This window comes from Sceloporus occidentalis, unplaced genomic scaffold, assembly GCF_023333645.1.
Source record: "Sceloporus occidentalis isolate IW3139 unplaced genomic scaffold, rSceOcc1.0.p SCAF_1, whole genome shotgun sequence".
Lineage (NCBI taxonomy): Eukaryota > Metazoa > Chordata > Lepidosauria > Squamata > Phrynosomatidae > Sceloporus > Sceloporus occidentalis.
Genome location: NW_028316981.1, coordinates 219825242 through 219843035, shown reverse-complemented (window position 1 = coordinate 219843035; position 17794 = coordinate 219825242). Strand labels below are relative to the sequence as shown.

General features: G+C 43.4%; 1 protein-coding gene across 26 annotated transcripts in view; it reads right to left on the bottom strand.

Annotated features, from left to right (window-relative positions):
- The window catches only part of ADGRL3 (adhesion G protein-coupled receptor L3), a 495567-nt gene that overhangs the window by 97866 nt on the left and 379907 nt on the right, over positions 1–17794 (bottom strand). For all 26 annotated transcript variants that reach the window (XM_089489004.1, XM_089489005.1, XM_089489003.1 and 23 more), the window contains 2 exons: positions 3927–3993; positions 2709–2800 (listed from right to left, as the gene is read on the bottom strand). In XM_089489004.1, coding sequence (XP_089345130.1) covers positions 2709–2800; positions 3927–3993 — 159 coding nt within the window. The remainder of the gene's footprint in view (positions 1–2708; positions 2801–3926; positions 3994–17794) is intronic.

Below are 17794 nucleotides of genomic sequence, written 5' to 3'. Positions count from 1 at the left end.
ATGATCACACCAACAGTCTGGAGAAAATTGATCAAATATTGGCCAAAATGGCATTTGGAAGTGACAAAGCTCATCAGTGTGGCCCACTGGATGGGTGCTGGAAAGTAAAATGGTCCCTAACTCCTGTGCAGTTTCAGACTGCATCTCCCCATACAAAGCTGGCCAGACCCTGGCACCCATGGGAGGTCCTCATCTCTGTCCTATCACCCTCACATTATGGGGGCTGGTGGGAAGATAAGAGAGGGCCTCTTAGGTGGTTGGCCTGGACTTTGGAAGATCCTCCCCCAGGGAGGCTCCAAGGGCCCCCCTTCTTGCTGTCTTTCTATTGGCAGGAGAAGACTTTTTCATTCAGGCAGGCTTTTAAAATGGGAGGTTTTTAATAAAAGGGCTGAAAATGCTGCATTGCTTTTAAACTGCATTGTTTAACTTTAAAAACATCTTTTTTTAGATTGTATATTTTAGTTTTGTTAACAATTTATATTTTAATGTTTACTTTTTATATGTTTTAAACTATTATCTTTTAAATATTTAAGATGCCCTGAGTCCTAGTCTCAGGAAAAGGCAGGATATAAATAAAGATCATCATCATCATCATCACATAACACTTTAGAGAGAGAAAGAAAGAGAGAGAGAGTATTTTCATGAATAACACCTTGTTCTAAACTCTTGCTGCGCCATATGATCAGGGGGCCGTCTCTGTCCAGAATCCGTCCCTTATTTGATGCAAGGCTGACATCCATCAGGTTTAGCATCTTCAGTGGTGTGGCCAAAGCTACAGGAAAGTCTTCTATATGAAGCCTGTTTGTCAATTCCTTATCAGTTTTTAGCAAGTTAAGAGTATTTAAAATTGGTCATGTCCACAAGAAGTAAATTCCTCTGCCATTTTTTCTATTTTCTATATTTCTATTTATGCTGCACTAATTATGATACATCATTTAAAAAAAATCAACACAGGATAATGTTAAATTTCAAAACTGATTTTCAAAGGGCATGATAGAGTACTATTGAATAAATTTGCTACTACAGGGATTAGAAGACAGTAGCCAAGATCCGATGAGGTCTGTTTGGTACCAAAACCGTGCTCCAAACAGTTCCCCCAATTCTGGGAATCACTGATGTATACAAGCCCTATATACAGTATTTCCCTCTTTCTAGTCATTTGCAGAATCCCAAAGGAACTATGATTACAAGATTTGGAGAAAAGGATTTGTGTTTTACAGTTAGAATTTAATGGCTGTACTTCTGAATGAAGTGAAACAGATGAAAACAAGAAGAAGCAACTGAAGAAAAATTACAGATATCAAATTTTTAGATTGGTGGATGACAGAACAAATATTTAATTATAAGATCTTAGGTGATGTTATGGAGGCAAATACATAAAGCTAAAGTAATTTCAGTATACCATGGGTTCTGATACTAATCGAGAAAGAAAGGATAAAACAGAATTTGGTGGTTTAGACATGACAACAACCCAGGGTGAGTGTTGAACAGGAAATGGAAAAAGAAGCTCTGGAGAGCGGAAGGAGAAGAAAATGGAGGTAGAAATGGAAAAGAGCAAATATGCAAACTTGCAGCTCCAAACCAAAGTCTGGAGAATTGCTCTATTAGAATGAACTAATCCTCAAAATCTGTCTTCCATTCTGCATGCCTATGATTTTGAAGTAATGCCATGAGTACTGCAAACTATTGGGGACAATGTCATTCTACCGCAACACTCAAATTCTAGAAAAGACAAGATATAGCCACACAAAGATATATCCACTACATTGTATCATACAGAACAACTGATCTAACTCATAGTGAACATTGGTAAATAGTTTATTAGTGCATTTAAAACATTTTGTTATCAAACGTAATCAATTATCTAAGTAACAATTTAAAGAAATATTGGTATTGAAGTCATATCATGGAAGGATTCGATATGCTAATTTAAGGTATATTGAATAAACTGTACAACCTATAATTACACCCATTTTCTGAAGATTATTTAGTCTAACTTTCAGTATAAATTCTATGCATGTATTTTATTGTAAAAAAGAAATAAATGTTTTCATGTTAAAGATTCAGGTTTTGTTTTTGTTTTTGGTGACAACTGAAAATGGTCATCTGTAGGTATTTTTAGAAAGATTTCATTGTACAAATCCTCTGATGCCTTTCAGATGTAGAAGCAGTTACTGGCGTTGTATAAGAATGATGCAGAAAGTGCACATTAAATGTCTTTGACATGGACTCAGTCCTTAATTTCATGAGATCCCTTCAGAGAAAAGAAACTCCAGGCTGCTTCTATGTCATAATGGCACCTTCCTCACAAAGTAAAGCATTTATATAAAAAACTGGAACATAAGAAAGTGAGCAATAGGTGTTGAATCCATTAAAAGTTTGCTTCTATTGAAATTCACATTATCTCACTTTCAGTGAGACTGATGTTCAACTAACTTCTGGATCCACCAAAATTTTCTTTTTTTCTTCATTATGAGAAAATTATGATACTTCTGTTCAGAAAGCAACAGAAATAGTGACCCAGGTAGGTAGGGCTTGAAAAGACACTTTTAAGAGGATTGAACATAATGACACACCATAGTTATCCAAAGTACAGGAGTTGGAACTCGGCTCAGTTTTGGATGGCCATCAGATTGATTGCTATTAAAAGGGAGTTTCCAAGCCCTGACCACCTTGGAACAACTGAAAAGGGGAGAGCATTCACTTACTTGATATTGTCAAGACACCCAGACTCCGGTTTCAATATGGCCGTATGATGAAACATTTTATAAAGAGCAATTCCAAGGAAGATTACATTGAGCTGAAATTGAAGATTAAAAAAAAAAAACACAGTAGAGGGTCACATGGCAAGTTATGGGAATTATGAGAGACATGTTAGCTTTCTTTGTTCAAGGAATTTGATTTTGGGGGTGGGTGGGGTGGAGAAATGTTCCATTGCGCAAGTCCCCACCTCCACCTTTGATCAGACCAAGAGTTGGTGCTTGCTTACAGTCGTCCCTCCGTATCCGTGGACTTGCAATTTGTGGTTTTGTATTGACTCTCTCCTTCCCTTCCCTTATTGAGGCAGGACTTGGACGGTGTGGGTTTCTTTGTGCCGGCATGGCTTTGCCTTGGCCGGAGCACCGCCATGCTGGCTGAGAAAATGGCCGCACCGGCCAAAGGAAGGCTGCGCCGGCCAGGGCAGAGGCGCACCAGCCAGGGTCTTTTATCCAGCCGAGTTGGCCTTTGTCCAGCTGGTGCAACTTTGCCTTGGCAGAAGCAAGGCTGCACTGGCCAGTAAAATGGCTGTGCTGGCTGGAGGAAGGCCACGCCGGCCGGAGCAAGGCTGTGTCGGCCTAAGGAAGGCCTTGCCTCGGCAGTCGTGGTCTTCCTCCAGTCGTCGCAGCCTTCCTCCTGCCAGCACAGTTGTTCCCCCAGCCAGCACAGCCGCCAGTGTCAACCAATAAAACTCCTTTGCTCTCAAACATCAGCAGAAAATAAGGCAGGTCAAGAAAAGATATTAATGTGCCTTCGCCTCTCACCCACTGATATCTGTTCACGTTAGTAGCAACTGAGGATACAGTTTTCTTTCTTGAAGAGGAATTTTCTGAAATGGATTTCAATCTGAACATTTTTGTTGGAAAGGAAAATGCTTGTGGATGGTTATTTGATTATATTTTAAGATGGGAATGCAAACTCCACATGCCCCATTAGTAAGAACAGGCTGCCAGAATCTGCCTCTTTCTATTTATTCATCTTTTCTTCAGGGATTTAGCACCGAGGCACAACATTTTTGATGGGTGTATCTCCATGGGGGAAAATTTACGGACCTTTCCACCAGCTGTTCCTTCATTAAGCTGGTTTAAAAACATACGAAACTGTAAGTGGGTACTGGAAATTATATATCTGATCTTTAAACACCAAGGTATTTAATAAAAAATGCTTACCATAATGATCAAGGTTGCTGGTCCTATAAAGCTCCAGATGAAGTAAGTGTCAAGTCGAAGCCAACATCTGTAATGAAAATGCAGGGAAATATAGCATTCATGGTCTGAATAGGAGGCATATACTGACAGTGAATGACAGACAGGAAAAGTAGCTGCAAAATATTCTGCCAGGAGACAAGGAAAAATTATATCACTTCTTCATTTAACAACTCAGTTATATGTCTGTGCTCTGCCATGGTAAGCAGGAGGAAATGGACAGGTTGTTTACCTGTAACTGTATTTCTTTGAGTGGTCATCTGTGAATTCACACAAATAGGTTATATCTGCACCTGAAGCCCGGAAACTTCTAGAATTACTGGGCAAAACATAGTTTGCAACTTTTTGGCGGTAGCTCCGCACCCCGGCACTCCCGCTCTTTCCTCAGTTCCATAAAGTACGCCGCATAGCAACAACAAAGAGAATTTAGCAATGAGCAGGACACAACTGAGGGGAGGATGGGCGAGATTTGTGTGTATTTGCAGATGACCACTCAAAGAAATACAGTTACAGGTAATCAACCTGTCCTTCTTCGTGGTCTCTGCAAATCACACAAATGAGTTAGACTGACCAGCTTTGGTCAGTGGAGGAGGGAGTGTTATGACACAAGTTGTAAAGTTTCAAACAAGTTGTATTTATTTAACAACAATAAACTCTTGAACTTAAAGTTCAACTGTCAGAGTCATTTCTTTAGTTACAGCATATGTAATATGCAACACATTTGAAACTGACATTTGTAATTTTCAAAAGACACACAATAACAACAATGTAATTGTCAGCGTAAACGTTTTTGGTTTCAATAGCATATAGAACATATAACGTAATACAGGGGTAGGCAATCTTTTTGAGCCGGGGGCCGGGTTGCTGTCCCTCAGACAACTGGGGGGCCAAAGCCAAAAAATAAATAATTAAAAATTAAAAAATTTAAATGAATAAATAAACCGGGACAAATGTAGGACAAATTTTTCAAATGGAGGACACTTTTTTTAAAAAAAATGGAGGACACGCAAAAAATTTGCTGATTTTAAAAAAAAATGTTAATATAAATGCATGTTTCGGAGGCTTCTATAGACAATTGCCCCCCTTGCCCGCCTCCTCCTGATAGGCCAAAGGCCTCACACGAGAGGCCAAAGGCTCCGGCGGCAATCAGTGGCAGGACCGGGCTGGGGCCGGTCCCAAGGCCTTGCCGGGCCGCATCCGGCCCGTGGGCCGCAGGTTGCCTACCCCTGACGTAATAAAACACAGTTTAATGCAAACCTGACAGTAACACTGCCCTCCCAAAAGCTGCATCCTGTCTGGCCCTGGTATCCAGCCTGTAATGTTTGATGAAAGTTAATGGCTGGGGCCAGACAGCAGCTTTGCAGACATCCTCCAAAGGCACCCCAATCAGAAAAGCGGAGGATGTTCCTACCGTCCTAGTTGAATGGGCCCGAACCCGAGCAGGGAGAATTTTACCTGGGAGTTGATAACACAAATGGATGGTACCAGCCACCCATTTCGAGAATCTCTGAGCAGTCACAGGTAACCCCTTCTTGGCCTCTGAGTAGCACACAAAGAGTCTCTTGGCGTACCTTGAACCCGAAGTCCTGTCCAGGTAAAAGGCCAGCACCCTCTGAACATCCAAGGTGTGGAACTGGTGCTCACCATCTGTGGTCTGGTTTGGGGCCAAAATTGGCAGCACAATGTCCTGGTTGACATGGAAAGCCAACACCAACTTCGGAAGGAAGGTAATGAACATATGGAGGACCACTTTGTCCTTGTGAAATTGAAGGTAAGGCTGGTCCATCCGTAAGGCAAAAAGTTCACTTGCATGGCAAGCAGAGGTGATGGCCACAAGGAATGCTGTTTTCCAGGTCAGCAAGAGTCATTAAAAACTCCAAGAGTATTGGGACCGAGGCTCGGGATGGAGAGAGATCCCTGGTGGAGAGAAAGTCCAAGAACTTGTTCTACTTGAATTGGTAGGCCCTCTGTGTTGAAGGCTTCTGGGCAGCCAGGATGACCATCCATACCGAGTCAGGCAGTGTCTCTAGGGATGGATTCTCCACGCCACCAGGGGAAGCATCTCAATGTCTGGGTGAAGGATGTGACCTTCATGGAAGGATAGGAGGTCGGGACGGAACTTGAGGCAGCGGTATTCCCTTCGGGATAGGTGCAGAAGGGGAGAGAACCATGGCTGTCTTGGCCACAACAGTGTGATGAAGATGGCATTGGGCCGGTCAGATGACATCTTTTCCACAACCTTCATGATGAGTGGAAATGGAGGGAAGGCATAGATCATCCCTTCTGACCACTCAAACTGGAAGGTATCTCCTAGAGAACTTGGCATTCGGGTTCGAGAACAGAACCTTGTACAGTGAATGTTTTGAGGAGAGGCAAAGAGGTCGATTGTCGGCTCACCCCAAATGTGAAAGAAGTAGGCGGCTGTCTTGGGATGAAGAAGTAGACGGCTGTCTTTGTGGCATAGGCTGGAAGATCTGCTGAGCCGGTCTGCCAGTTTGTTCTCCTCCCCAGGGAGGTAGATAGATCGAAGGAGAATCCTATTGTGGATGCACCAGTCCCAGATTCAAAGCGTGATCTCTAGCGACATCTGGGACCTTGTTCCTCTCTGTTTGTTCAGGTAGAATGTGACTGTGGTGTTGTACGTCAGGAGAAGCACTACCTTGTTTGAAAGATGTGACTGGAATGCCCTGAGAGCCTTTTCTACTGCCAGCATCTCAAGGGCATTGATGTGAAGTTGACTCTCTAAAACAGATCACTTGTCCTTGATGGTGAAATTCAAGGTGTGAGCACCCCATCCTTTGAGGGATGTGTCTGTGGTAAGGGTAATTTGTGGAGGAAGAAAGGGCATTCTGACGTAGACATTGTCGGGTTCAATCCACCAGTGTAACGACCTAGCTATGGGCCTCGGGACCGTTAGCCACTTGGATGAAAGATCACACACGGGATCAAAGACGGAGAAGTACCAGGACTGAAATGGTCTGAGACGAAGCCTTGTCCATGGTGTAACGTAGGTTGTTGAGGCCATATGTCCCAAGGCTATCTGAACAGTCTGTGCCTCAGTTCGCTTGTGCAAAAGGTACTCTCAAACAGCCTGGGAGAGAGCTTGAAACCTGTCTTGAGGTAGATAAGCCATGGTTGTCTAAGAATCGAGAGTTGTCCCGATGAACCTGATCTGTTTGGATGGAGTCAGGTTGGCTCTGCATTTGTCTGGTCGGGCTCACAATGTCAGGCCACGGGCTCATGTCTCCTCTACCAGGAGGGATCCTGCTAATCTCGGGACTGAGGCTGATGAGGCAGCAATGGTTGATATCGACTCATCCTTTCATGATGACCTTCTATAGCAGTATCCTGATCTTGTGTTCGACCACAGCTCTGAAACATACCTTCTGCCGGTGAACCCCGACGATCTCCACAGGAAGCTTCCTTCTGCTCCTGCCAAGATTGTGACCAAAGCCCAGGTCATCTGGGCCTCCACTCTGACACTGCCGTCGGTAACACCTTGCTGGGAGTCATCGTACGACAAGCTCTTACTGAGGACTCCAGAGGACTCGCCTGGTTCTGGCTGGTCCTGGAGGGACTCTTGCTCGCCAAGCCTGGGTTCAGATGTGGTTCTCCATTGCTCCAACATCTAATAGAGCTTGATCCTGCCTCTCCATCCCCAGACTTAGACCTTCCCATCACCTTACCAGAGGTAAGCAATCGAAGAGCCGTCCAGGGCTGGGGCAAAGGCTGGTCATAGGGTCTGATCCCACAGAGCTGCCTTGAGTTTCAAATCCCGATTTTTCAAAGCTTGAGCCGTCATGGACTCACAAAGAGAACAATTCTTAGGGTTATGTGCTTCTCCCAAGCACAAGACACAGGAATCATGACAGTCAGAAGTGAGAATTTTAGCCCCACACTTGTCGCATCTCTTGAAGGAGACCATCATAAAAATCAACATAGTCAAACAGCAAAATGGAGAGAATAGTCAAAGAGTCCAAGTTTTCAATCGTCAGCAAACAATATCCAGGCAAAAATTCAATAAGAATGGCCAAAAACAAGTTGTAAGGTCAAGATTAAGCTGTTGGTCAAATAGAAAGTACAAGCATTCTAGAGTGAAGTTCCTTTGAGCTGCTAGCGCGGCAGACGAAAGGAACTGGGGAAAGAGTGGGAATGCCAGGGGTTTTATAAGGGTGGGCGGAGCTACCACCAAAAAGTTGCCAGTAATTCTAGAAGTTTCTGAGCTTTACTGCACAGGCCCAGATATAGCCCATTTGTGTGATTCACAGAGACCACGAAGAAAAAACTACTGTTTGCACTTTCTAAGCATCACTCCCTAACAGAGTGCCCTTGGGATGTACTGGACTGCAATTCTCATCATCCTCAGACAGCACATCTGATATGAAGGACACCAGATTAAGGAGATATTAAGATCTTTATCAGTCATGAAAAAACAGTTCACGTAAAGCCCTGTGCTGTGCACTCAAATAAAAGACCTGTTACTTGGAAAACACACTCATTTTTAAATCTTGCAGATATTCTTTAAAATTAAATTCCTGATAGAGTGCCCAAACACCATGCTTCCCTGGAGGTCTCCCTTGGCAGGGCTGCCACGCTCCTGGTTGACCAGGTTTGATCCAGCTTCTAGGCATGCCGCCCAGTACCACTTTGGACCACCATTTGGCCTAAACCCCAGGCTTTCATTAAAAAGGAAGCCAGACCATGTAAGAGCCAGGACAAATGTCTGGTGGCTTTGCAAGAAAGAGGTTGGCCCCTTCCTTCCAGGCACAAGGAACGTTCCAGACACAAGGGAGCAGGAGAGAAGGGAGATTGAGCAGCAGAAGTGGTAGAAGACAAGAAGGAAGAGAGAGAGGCACACTTGCTGCGTGCCTTCAAGTCCTTTCTGACTTATGGCAATTGTACAGTGAACTCATCATGGGGTGTTTTGGCACCGAGAGTGTGTCATTTGTCCAAGGTCACCCAGGGGGTTTCCATGGCCAAGTGGAGAATCGAACCCTGGTCTCCAGGGTTGTAGTGCCACACTCAAACCACTATGCCATGTTGATGTAAATGAGGATGCAAATGAGTCAAAAGAGGGAGTAGAAAGGGGAGGGGATTGAGTGGGAGAAACAGCAGAGCACACATAACAAGGGAGACAGGCTTTTCAAGGGCATGTGGTGAGGCAGAGGAGGGAGTAGGCGGGAAGGAAAAGTGAAGGGTGCAAGCAGCCGAATAAAGAAGCAAAGGAAGGAACCATGGTGAGGTGCAAGAGATCATAAGAGGGGAGAATCACAGAATCAGAGACCCATAGAGTTGGAAGAGACCTCAGGGGCCATCCAGTCCAACCCCATTCTGCCATGCAGGAACTCACAATCAAAGCACTCCCAACAGATGGCCATCCAGCCTCTGTTTAAAAACCTCCAAAGAAGGAGACTCCACCACACTCCAAGGCAGTGTATTCTACTGAATGCCAGGAAGCCCTTCCTAATGTTGAGATGGAATCTCTTTTCCTATAGTTTAAATCCATTGCTCCGGGTCCTATTATCTGACGCAGCAGAAAGTCAGCTTGCTCCATCCTCAATATGACCTCCCTACAAATATTTAAACAGTGTTATCATGTCACGTCTTAACCTTCTCTTCCCCAGGCTGAACATACCCAGTTCCCTAAGAGGGCTTTGTGGTTCCCAGAACTTTCATGATTTTGGTGGCTCTCCTCTGGACACGCTCCATCTTCTCAACATCCTTCTTAAGTTGTGGAGTGAGGAGCACACATAATGGAGTGTAAGAAACAAGAGAGGTACCAAGACGATGTGTAAGGTTTGGGAGGGAGTGAGAAGGAAGGAAGAGTGTGAGGTGCATGGGCATGTGGTAAAAAACTGATGGCAAAAAAAAATTACAGTGATCTGATAGGAACACCACTGTGCATGACAAAATGCTACTATTACTATTGTACTTTTATTTTTTTACCAAACTAGTAATGTGCATGATTTCCCTCCCTCATTAATCCCCATGAACACTGCTGAAAGATAGAGGCAGTCAAGGGCACGTGGTAAATTCCACAACCAAGCAGAGATCTGAATTTGGGTCTTCCTATTCAAAGTCCAGCATTTGAATCTTTACTTTATACAGGTTCTCTCAGATCAGCTTTTACAATATAGTATGAAGCTTGAAACACAGAAGAAAAATGCAACTAATGTGCTTAATATGTAGAATTTGAATGAAAATTAGTTAATTTATACAATTAGAATATTAGAACACCTCAGTTTGAAGAACTGGAATATTATAGCCCTGTCCTTTTGGATCTAGTTCAGGAGTGGGCAACTATGGTTCTCCACCTGGATTTGGCCCAGAACTCCCATCAGTACTAGTAAGTACAGTTCTTAAATATTCATGGCTACAGTTATGTTCAGTAGCAGTTAAAAGGAGCCCTGGTGGTGCAGTGGTTAAGTGCTGGCCCTGCAGCCAAAACACAGTGAGTTCAATCCTACAGGAGGGCCCAAGGTCCACTCAGCCTTCCATCCTTTTGTAAGTCAGTAAAATGAATACCTAGCTTGTTGGGGATCATTGGCTAAAAACATTGTAAACTGCTTAGAGAGTGCTTAGTTCACTTAAAAGCAGTACATGCTATTGCTATAATAACATTTGGAGTTCAATAAATCATGTTGAAGTTAAATTAAAGTTAAGTTGAATAGCATAACCAAATTTATTTATTTGCTTATTTACTTATTTTCACTTCTATGCTACCTTTCTTCCAAAAAGGGACCCAAGACAAGATAAAATATTATTAAAAAGTCAGAATAAAATTTAAAAACAATTAAAATAATCCAGTTAAAACAATATAAAGTTAACTTTAAAAACATACAAAAGTTAAAAACATAACTAAAACACACACCCCATATAAAAGCCATCCTGCCGGCATAAAAACATTTTTTACTTGCCGGCAAAAGGCCAGCAGAGAGGGAGCCAGTCTAGCCTCCTGCAGAAGAGAATCCCAAATTTGAATTGTCTCTCGTGTCCACACCAAACAATCCTGGGTGGGGCAGAGAGAAAGCCTTCTCCTGAAGATCTTAGGGTTCTCGCTGGTTTGTATGGGAAGATACTCTCTCTGGACTTTTTCACATGGAGAAAATTGGAAGGTTATCCCAGGGTCAATCATGTGGTTTGATGTTATTTCACAAGAGAATATAAAACGATATCGGAGGCAATCCAAACCCGATCTGAACGCAATCCCCAGTCATTGCAGGGATAAGTACATTTGGAGAAACGTTGAATTTATAAATCCTGTTCCACTCCAAATGTTCAGTCAATTGGTTTTTGCCTAGTATAGAATGCATCTCTAGCATGGCCTTATGGTTGACCAGAAGCACCTCTGTCTTGTCTGTAAGTGAAACTGCAGTCATAGGACGTTAACATCCTAGCACACTATGAATAAAAAGTATAAGCATACATGATAATATTTGTGGAGAGCCAGTGTGCTGTAGTGGTTTCAGCCTGCTGGGAGATCCAGTCCCAGTACCCCACTGGGCTACTAAGATTCACTTAGTGACCTCAAGCCAACCATTCGCTCTCTGTTTAGCCTCCCTCATAGATGATAGGTGTTAAAGTGAGGAGGAGGAGAAATGGTAGGATAAAAAGGCAATAAAGTATTAGTCACACAAGCATTTGCAGTAAGTTATGGCCTGTATGCTTTCCCCCCAGCCTCAGTAATGAGAGATACTGACATTTAAAAGACTCTTTCAAAGCCCTCTGCTGTGTTTTAATGAGCAAATTAATCCCTAGTTTTTTGTGGGTTTTTCAGGCTATGTAGAGAAGAATTTATTCCTGACGTTTCGCCGGCAATTTAATCCCTATTGCACTATGTGCACTCCTCACTCCATATTTTAAAAAGCGTTAACAAGATCTGGGAATACCTACTATGCCTGGTTCATGGCTTTGGAAGGGGAATCACAGCCAGAGAGAGTAGTTTTCAAAGGGCAGAAAAATGCTTCCATGCAATAACTACACCAATTCCTAAATTTAGCTCAGTGCTAATACATTCAAAAGACACCATCCCTCAGTGAAATGAGACAACACTTTGATTTTTGACACCTTTTCTAAGCATTTTTCATTCTTACTCTAGAGTAAGTGGGATTTCTCTTGCCAAAAAGTGATGCATTTACTTTAATGTGAAGTCCAAGGCTTTCATGGCCGGCATCCATAGTTTTTTGTCGGTTTTTCAGGCTATGTGGCCATGTTCTAGAAGAGTTTCTTCCTGACGTTTCGCCAGCATCTGTGGCTGGCATCTTCAGAGAATGCTTGCCTGGAAAAAGTTGGGTATGTATATACTGTGTGAGCCTGGGAATGCAGGAGTGATTTGCATGTGTATTGTTCTGCTGCTGATGGCAGGCCTCAGGCTGGGAGGCTAATGCAAAACAGGATTAATGTCTGCTAATTGGTGATCATTACCTGCTGGGAAAGCCCCTGACTCAGTGGTTTCCCATTTGCATTTGCTGAATCCTCATTTTGCTATTCTACAGGACTGGTAGCCATATTATGTTCACTTTAAGGGTTTCTTCTTTCCAGTTGAAATTATCCAGATGTTTGTGGATTTCAATGGCTTCCCTGTGCAACCTGACATGGTAGTGGTTGGCATGGTCCAGAATTCCAGTGTTTTCAAACAGTATTTTATTCCCAGGATGGTTTGTGGCATGTTCTGCTCCTGCTGATTTTTCTGGCTGGCCCAGTCTGCATTTACTTTAATGTTTAACTTTTTGGCAAATCTCAAAGAACCATAGAACCATAGAGTTGGAAGAGACCACAAGGGCCACCCAGTCCGACCCCATTCTGCCATGCAGGAATTCTCAATCAAAGCATCCCCAACAGATGGACATCCAGCCTCTGTTTAAAGATCTCCAAAGAAGAAGACTCCACTACACTCCGAGGGAGTTTGTTCCACTGTCAAACAGCCGTTACTGTCAGGAAGTTCCTCCTAATGTTGAGGTGGAATCTCTTTTCCTGCAGCTTGCATCCATTGCTCCGGGTCCTAGTCTCTGGAGCAGCAGAAAACAAGCTTGCTCCCTCCTCAATATGGCATCCCTTCAAGTATTTAAACAGGGCTATCATATAACCTCTTAACTTTCTCTTCTCCAGGCTAAACATCCCCAGCTCCTTAAGTCGTTCCTCATAGGGTATAGTTTCCAGACCCTTCACCATTTTAGTCGCCATTATTTGGACACACTTTGGACATGGAAGGCAATAGAACCCCCCCCCCCCCGAACAAATTGTTCCTGGAAAACCCAAGTGATAGGTTATCCTTTGGGTCTTCATAAATCAGAAATTACCTCAAGGCACACAACAACAAGAAGAGACCTCCCTCCATGCCATCGGTCATCATCCAGCCTGGGAGGGAATGAAAAGGCATGCCCAACTCCATCAGGCCTAGCCAAAGAAAGAAGAAGGGCCCTCCCCTCCAGTCCATCTGCCATGGTCCAGGCCTCAGAGGGAGAGAAGAACCATTGGACTTGATTCCCTTCCCCACCACCATTCCCTTCTCCTTTTGTGTCATTTCTTTTACGCCTGAGGGCAGGGAACCGTCTGAATAAATATCTGTAAGCCTTGATGTAACAAATTCCTTTAATCTTCACTAGGAAAAAAAGTCTTCCCTTCTAAGCGCTTACAAATTTTTGATTACAATTTTATGAAGTCTGTGTAAAATTAAAATGCTGTTTAATATTTTCAATATACATATCTCAGGATGGAGACTATAATCAGAATCAGAATTCATCATAAAATATGTGAGAGCTGGATAGTGAAGAAAGCGGATAGGAAGAGAATCAATTCTTTTTAGATATGGTGATGGAGAAGAGTGCTGAGGATACCATGGATGGCCAAAAAGACAAACAAATAGGTCATCGGACTGATCAAGTCTGAATTCACCCTGGAAGCCTAGAAGATGAAACTGAGACTGTCATACATTGGCCACAACACGAGAAGTCATGACTAACTGGAAAAGACAATAATGCTAGTAAAGGTAGAAGGGAGCAGAAACAGAGGTAGACAGCACGCTAGATGGTTGGATTCAATCAAGGATGTCATGGTCCTGACTCTATAAGATCTAAGCAGAGAAGTGAAGGATAGAGAGTCTTGGAGATAGTTCATCCACAGGGTCACCATGAGTTGGGAGGGCAGTTAACAACAATAGCAGCCTAAGACAGATGTGTCTTTCCCCAAGATCTTGCAGGCTATTTCTCTGTTCAGTCTTGGCCCCATTAACAGGCTAATGGCCTTTTCCCTCCCTCTGTCCCTTAATTATTTTAAGGAATTGGGGGCCCTGGAAAAAGAATTCATACTGGACCTGTCTAGAGGCCCTGTGACAAATGGAAGGAATAAGACCATCCTCCCTTCATATCTATGGAACTGTTATCCAGTGCTTGAACATGGTACAGTTGGCCCTCCTTATCAAAGGATTCTTTATCCACAAAGTCAACCATCCATGGCTTGAAAATATTCAAAAATTGTAAATTCCAGAGCAAACCTTGATTTTACCATTTTATACAAGGGACACCATTTTACTATGTATTTAATGGGGCTTCAGGATCCATGGATTTTGGTATCCATGGGAGGGTGACGGAAAAAAACCTCAGCAGATACCAAGGGACCACTGTACTACAGATAGATTAAATTGAATAAAATTAATCAATTCAAGATAATAACAACTCCAAGTTGTATAACACTGGAATCTTCTTAGTATCAGTGCCAAAATCCAAGTGGCCTTCGAGCTACCACAGAGACAAACATGCAAACATTCTCTTTTATTCAAAGATATAGCCATGTTAGTCTGTAGAATCAGTAGAATCACTCACATAGCTGGGCATGTTGGTCGTATATGGTTTAAGGATGGTTTAAGGGTTGCCCTGGATGACCTATTGCCTCCAGCATTGGAACACATATAGTTGGTGCCTCCAAATATATGGACAATATCCTTAAACCATCTCTCTCTCTCTCTCTCTGGCTTTGCTTCGCGAATGAAGATTCAGGAAGGACGCATCCCGCGCTTCGTACAAGCACGTTGGTGACTAAAAAGGCCAATTCGGGATAAACAGGTCCGGTTGCAGAAAGCACAACAGAAAGTCTCCTTGGGTGATGTTTCCAGGTTGTGGTACTTTCTGCGTTGTTGTTTCTCTTTGAGGCTCGTTTGGCGTGAGCTTTTGAAGAAGGCTGCAGCGTCATGGATAGTGCGTCTCCATGCCTCCCGATGCGAGGCCAGGGAGGACCATTGTTGCCACCATTAAATATCCTTAAACCATATGCCACCCCCAACTATGTGAAGGACACCATGGACTTCCTACAGAAGATACCATCTATCCACAACCTTCCAGGAAACACCATCTCAGCCACTATAGATGTGGAATCCCTGTACACCAACATCCCACACAAAGATGGCTTACAAGCCATCAGGAACATCATTTCAGATGGGAATCTATCCCACCTAGCCACTCAGGTCTGCCAGTTTGTTCTCACACACAATTACATCACCTTTGATAACAACATATACCTTCAAGTTAATGGCACTGCCATGGGCACACACATGGCACCACAATATGCCAATATCTTCATGGCTGACCTAGAACACTTCTTTAACACCTGTACCAAAAAACCACTTCTCTACCTGAGATACATTGATGGACTCATGGAGAGGACTCATTCAAGACATTTCACCAGAGTTTCAACAACCTCCACCCACCATCAACCTCAGCCTAGAACTATTATGCTAACAGAAGAAAGAGAAAAGGCAGAATTACTCAACACCTTTGCAAAGTCTTCTCAGAAAAGGAAAAGGGTGCTCAACCTGAGGATAATGGAGCAGAGGACAGAACAGGGGAATTTCAGCACAGAATAAGTAAAGAGATAGTACAAGAATACCTGGTTAATCTAAATGAATATAAATCTCCAGGACCAGATGAACTACATCCAAGAGTATTAAAAGAGCTGGCTAATGTAATATCAGAGCCATTGGCAATGAGCTTTGAGAACTCCTGGAGAACAGGAGAAGTCCCAGCAGACTGGAGGAGGGCAAACATTGTCCCCATCTTCAAAAAGGGAAAAAAAGAGGATCCCAACAATTATCGTCCAGTTAGTCTGACATCAATACCAGGAAAGATTCTGGAGCAGATCATTAAACAGAGAGTCTGTGAACATCTAGAAGGCAATTCCGTAATCACAAAAAGTCAACACGGGTTTCAGAGAAAGAAGTCATGCCAGAGAAATCTAATCTCTTTTTTTGATAAAATTACCAGCTTGTTAGATGAAGGGAATGCTGTGAATATGGTATATCTTGATTTCAGTAAAGCCTTTGACAGGGTTCCTCATTACATTCTTGCAAACAAATTAGTGGAATGTAAGGTACTGCATTTAGGGTGGGAAAATAAATGTATAGATATAGGATCGGGGACACCTGGATACAGATATAGGATGGGGGAAGGGATCTGGGAGTCCAAGTAGACAACAAATTGAATATGAATCAACAGTGCGACGTGGCAGCTAACCAGGCCAATGCGATTTTAGGCTGCATCAATAGAATTATAGTGTCTAGATCAAGGGAAGTAATAGTTCCACTCTATTCTGCTCTGGTCAGGCCCCATCTGGAATACTGTGACCAGTTCTGGGCACCACAATTTAAAAAGGATGTTGAAAAACTGGAGCGTGTCCAAAGGAGGGCGACTAAAATGGTGGAGGGTCTGGAAACTATGCCCTATGAGGAACGACTTAGGGAGCTGGGGAAGTTTAGCCTGGAGAAGAGAAGGTTAAGGGGTGATATGATAGCCCTGTTTAAATTCTTGAAGGGATGTCATATTGAGGAGGGAGCAAGCTTGTTTTCTGCTACTCCAGAGACTAGGACGCAATAGATGCAAGCTCCAGGAAAAGAGATTCCACCTCAACATTAGGAGGAACTTCCTGACAGTAACGGCTGTTCGACAGTGGAACAAACTCTGCGTGTACTATATGGCCCGTCTGTAACAGGCCAATGCCACTCTTTCAAGGACTCTTGGTGGCAGACTTTTACTCGCCTACATACAGCCTCCAAAGCTCAAACAGGTACTCATCTACAGGAAGACACATGACACAGATGGGGACACAGGTAGTAAGCCTGGCCACAGACCAAGACGCCAACTCTGCCCACACATTTGTCCAGAAAATGTCATCACAAGGCATAATGTCATTACCCACAATATTAGGGGGAACTTCATGTGCTCATCTTCGAATGTTATCTATACTATACAATGCGTGTGCGCCATGGAGGACACATTTTATGTCGCTTCCAGCTTACATATAAGCCGCTTGGGGAGGGAAACAATGGCGCGTGCGCCCGTGGCACACATGCGCCAATCTGCCACATGCACAAGCTCCATTATTTCCTATGGAGCATAGGCAGATTTTCCCTTAAACGTGGGGCTCCGTAAGGAGAGGGCCCACTGTACTGTGTCAGCAATGCCCATCAGCACTCTACAGTGGGCAAACAGGCCAGTCCCTGCACCAGACATAAGTCAGACATCAGGAATGCAAATACACATGGCAGAATATTTCATTTTCTCTGGGCATTCCATCTCAGATCTCAGAACAGTGGTCATTGAACAAAAGAACTACAAAGGTAGATTGGAAAGAGAAACAGCAGAACTGGATTTCATCCACAAACTACAGTTCCTCAGCAATGGATTGAACAAAGACAATGGTTTCCTGATACACTACACCCACTTTAACACTATCTGACCCCATCCTCATGGGGGTGCCTTATATTCATCTATTCCCCTCACCGCAAGTTAGTCCCATTGAAAAACTGAATCTGCCAGTTCATCTCCATGCCCATAGACCTATGT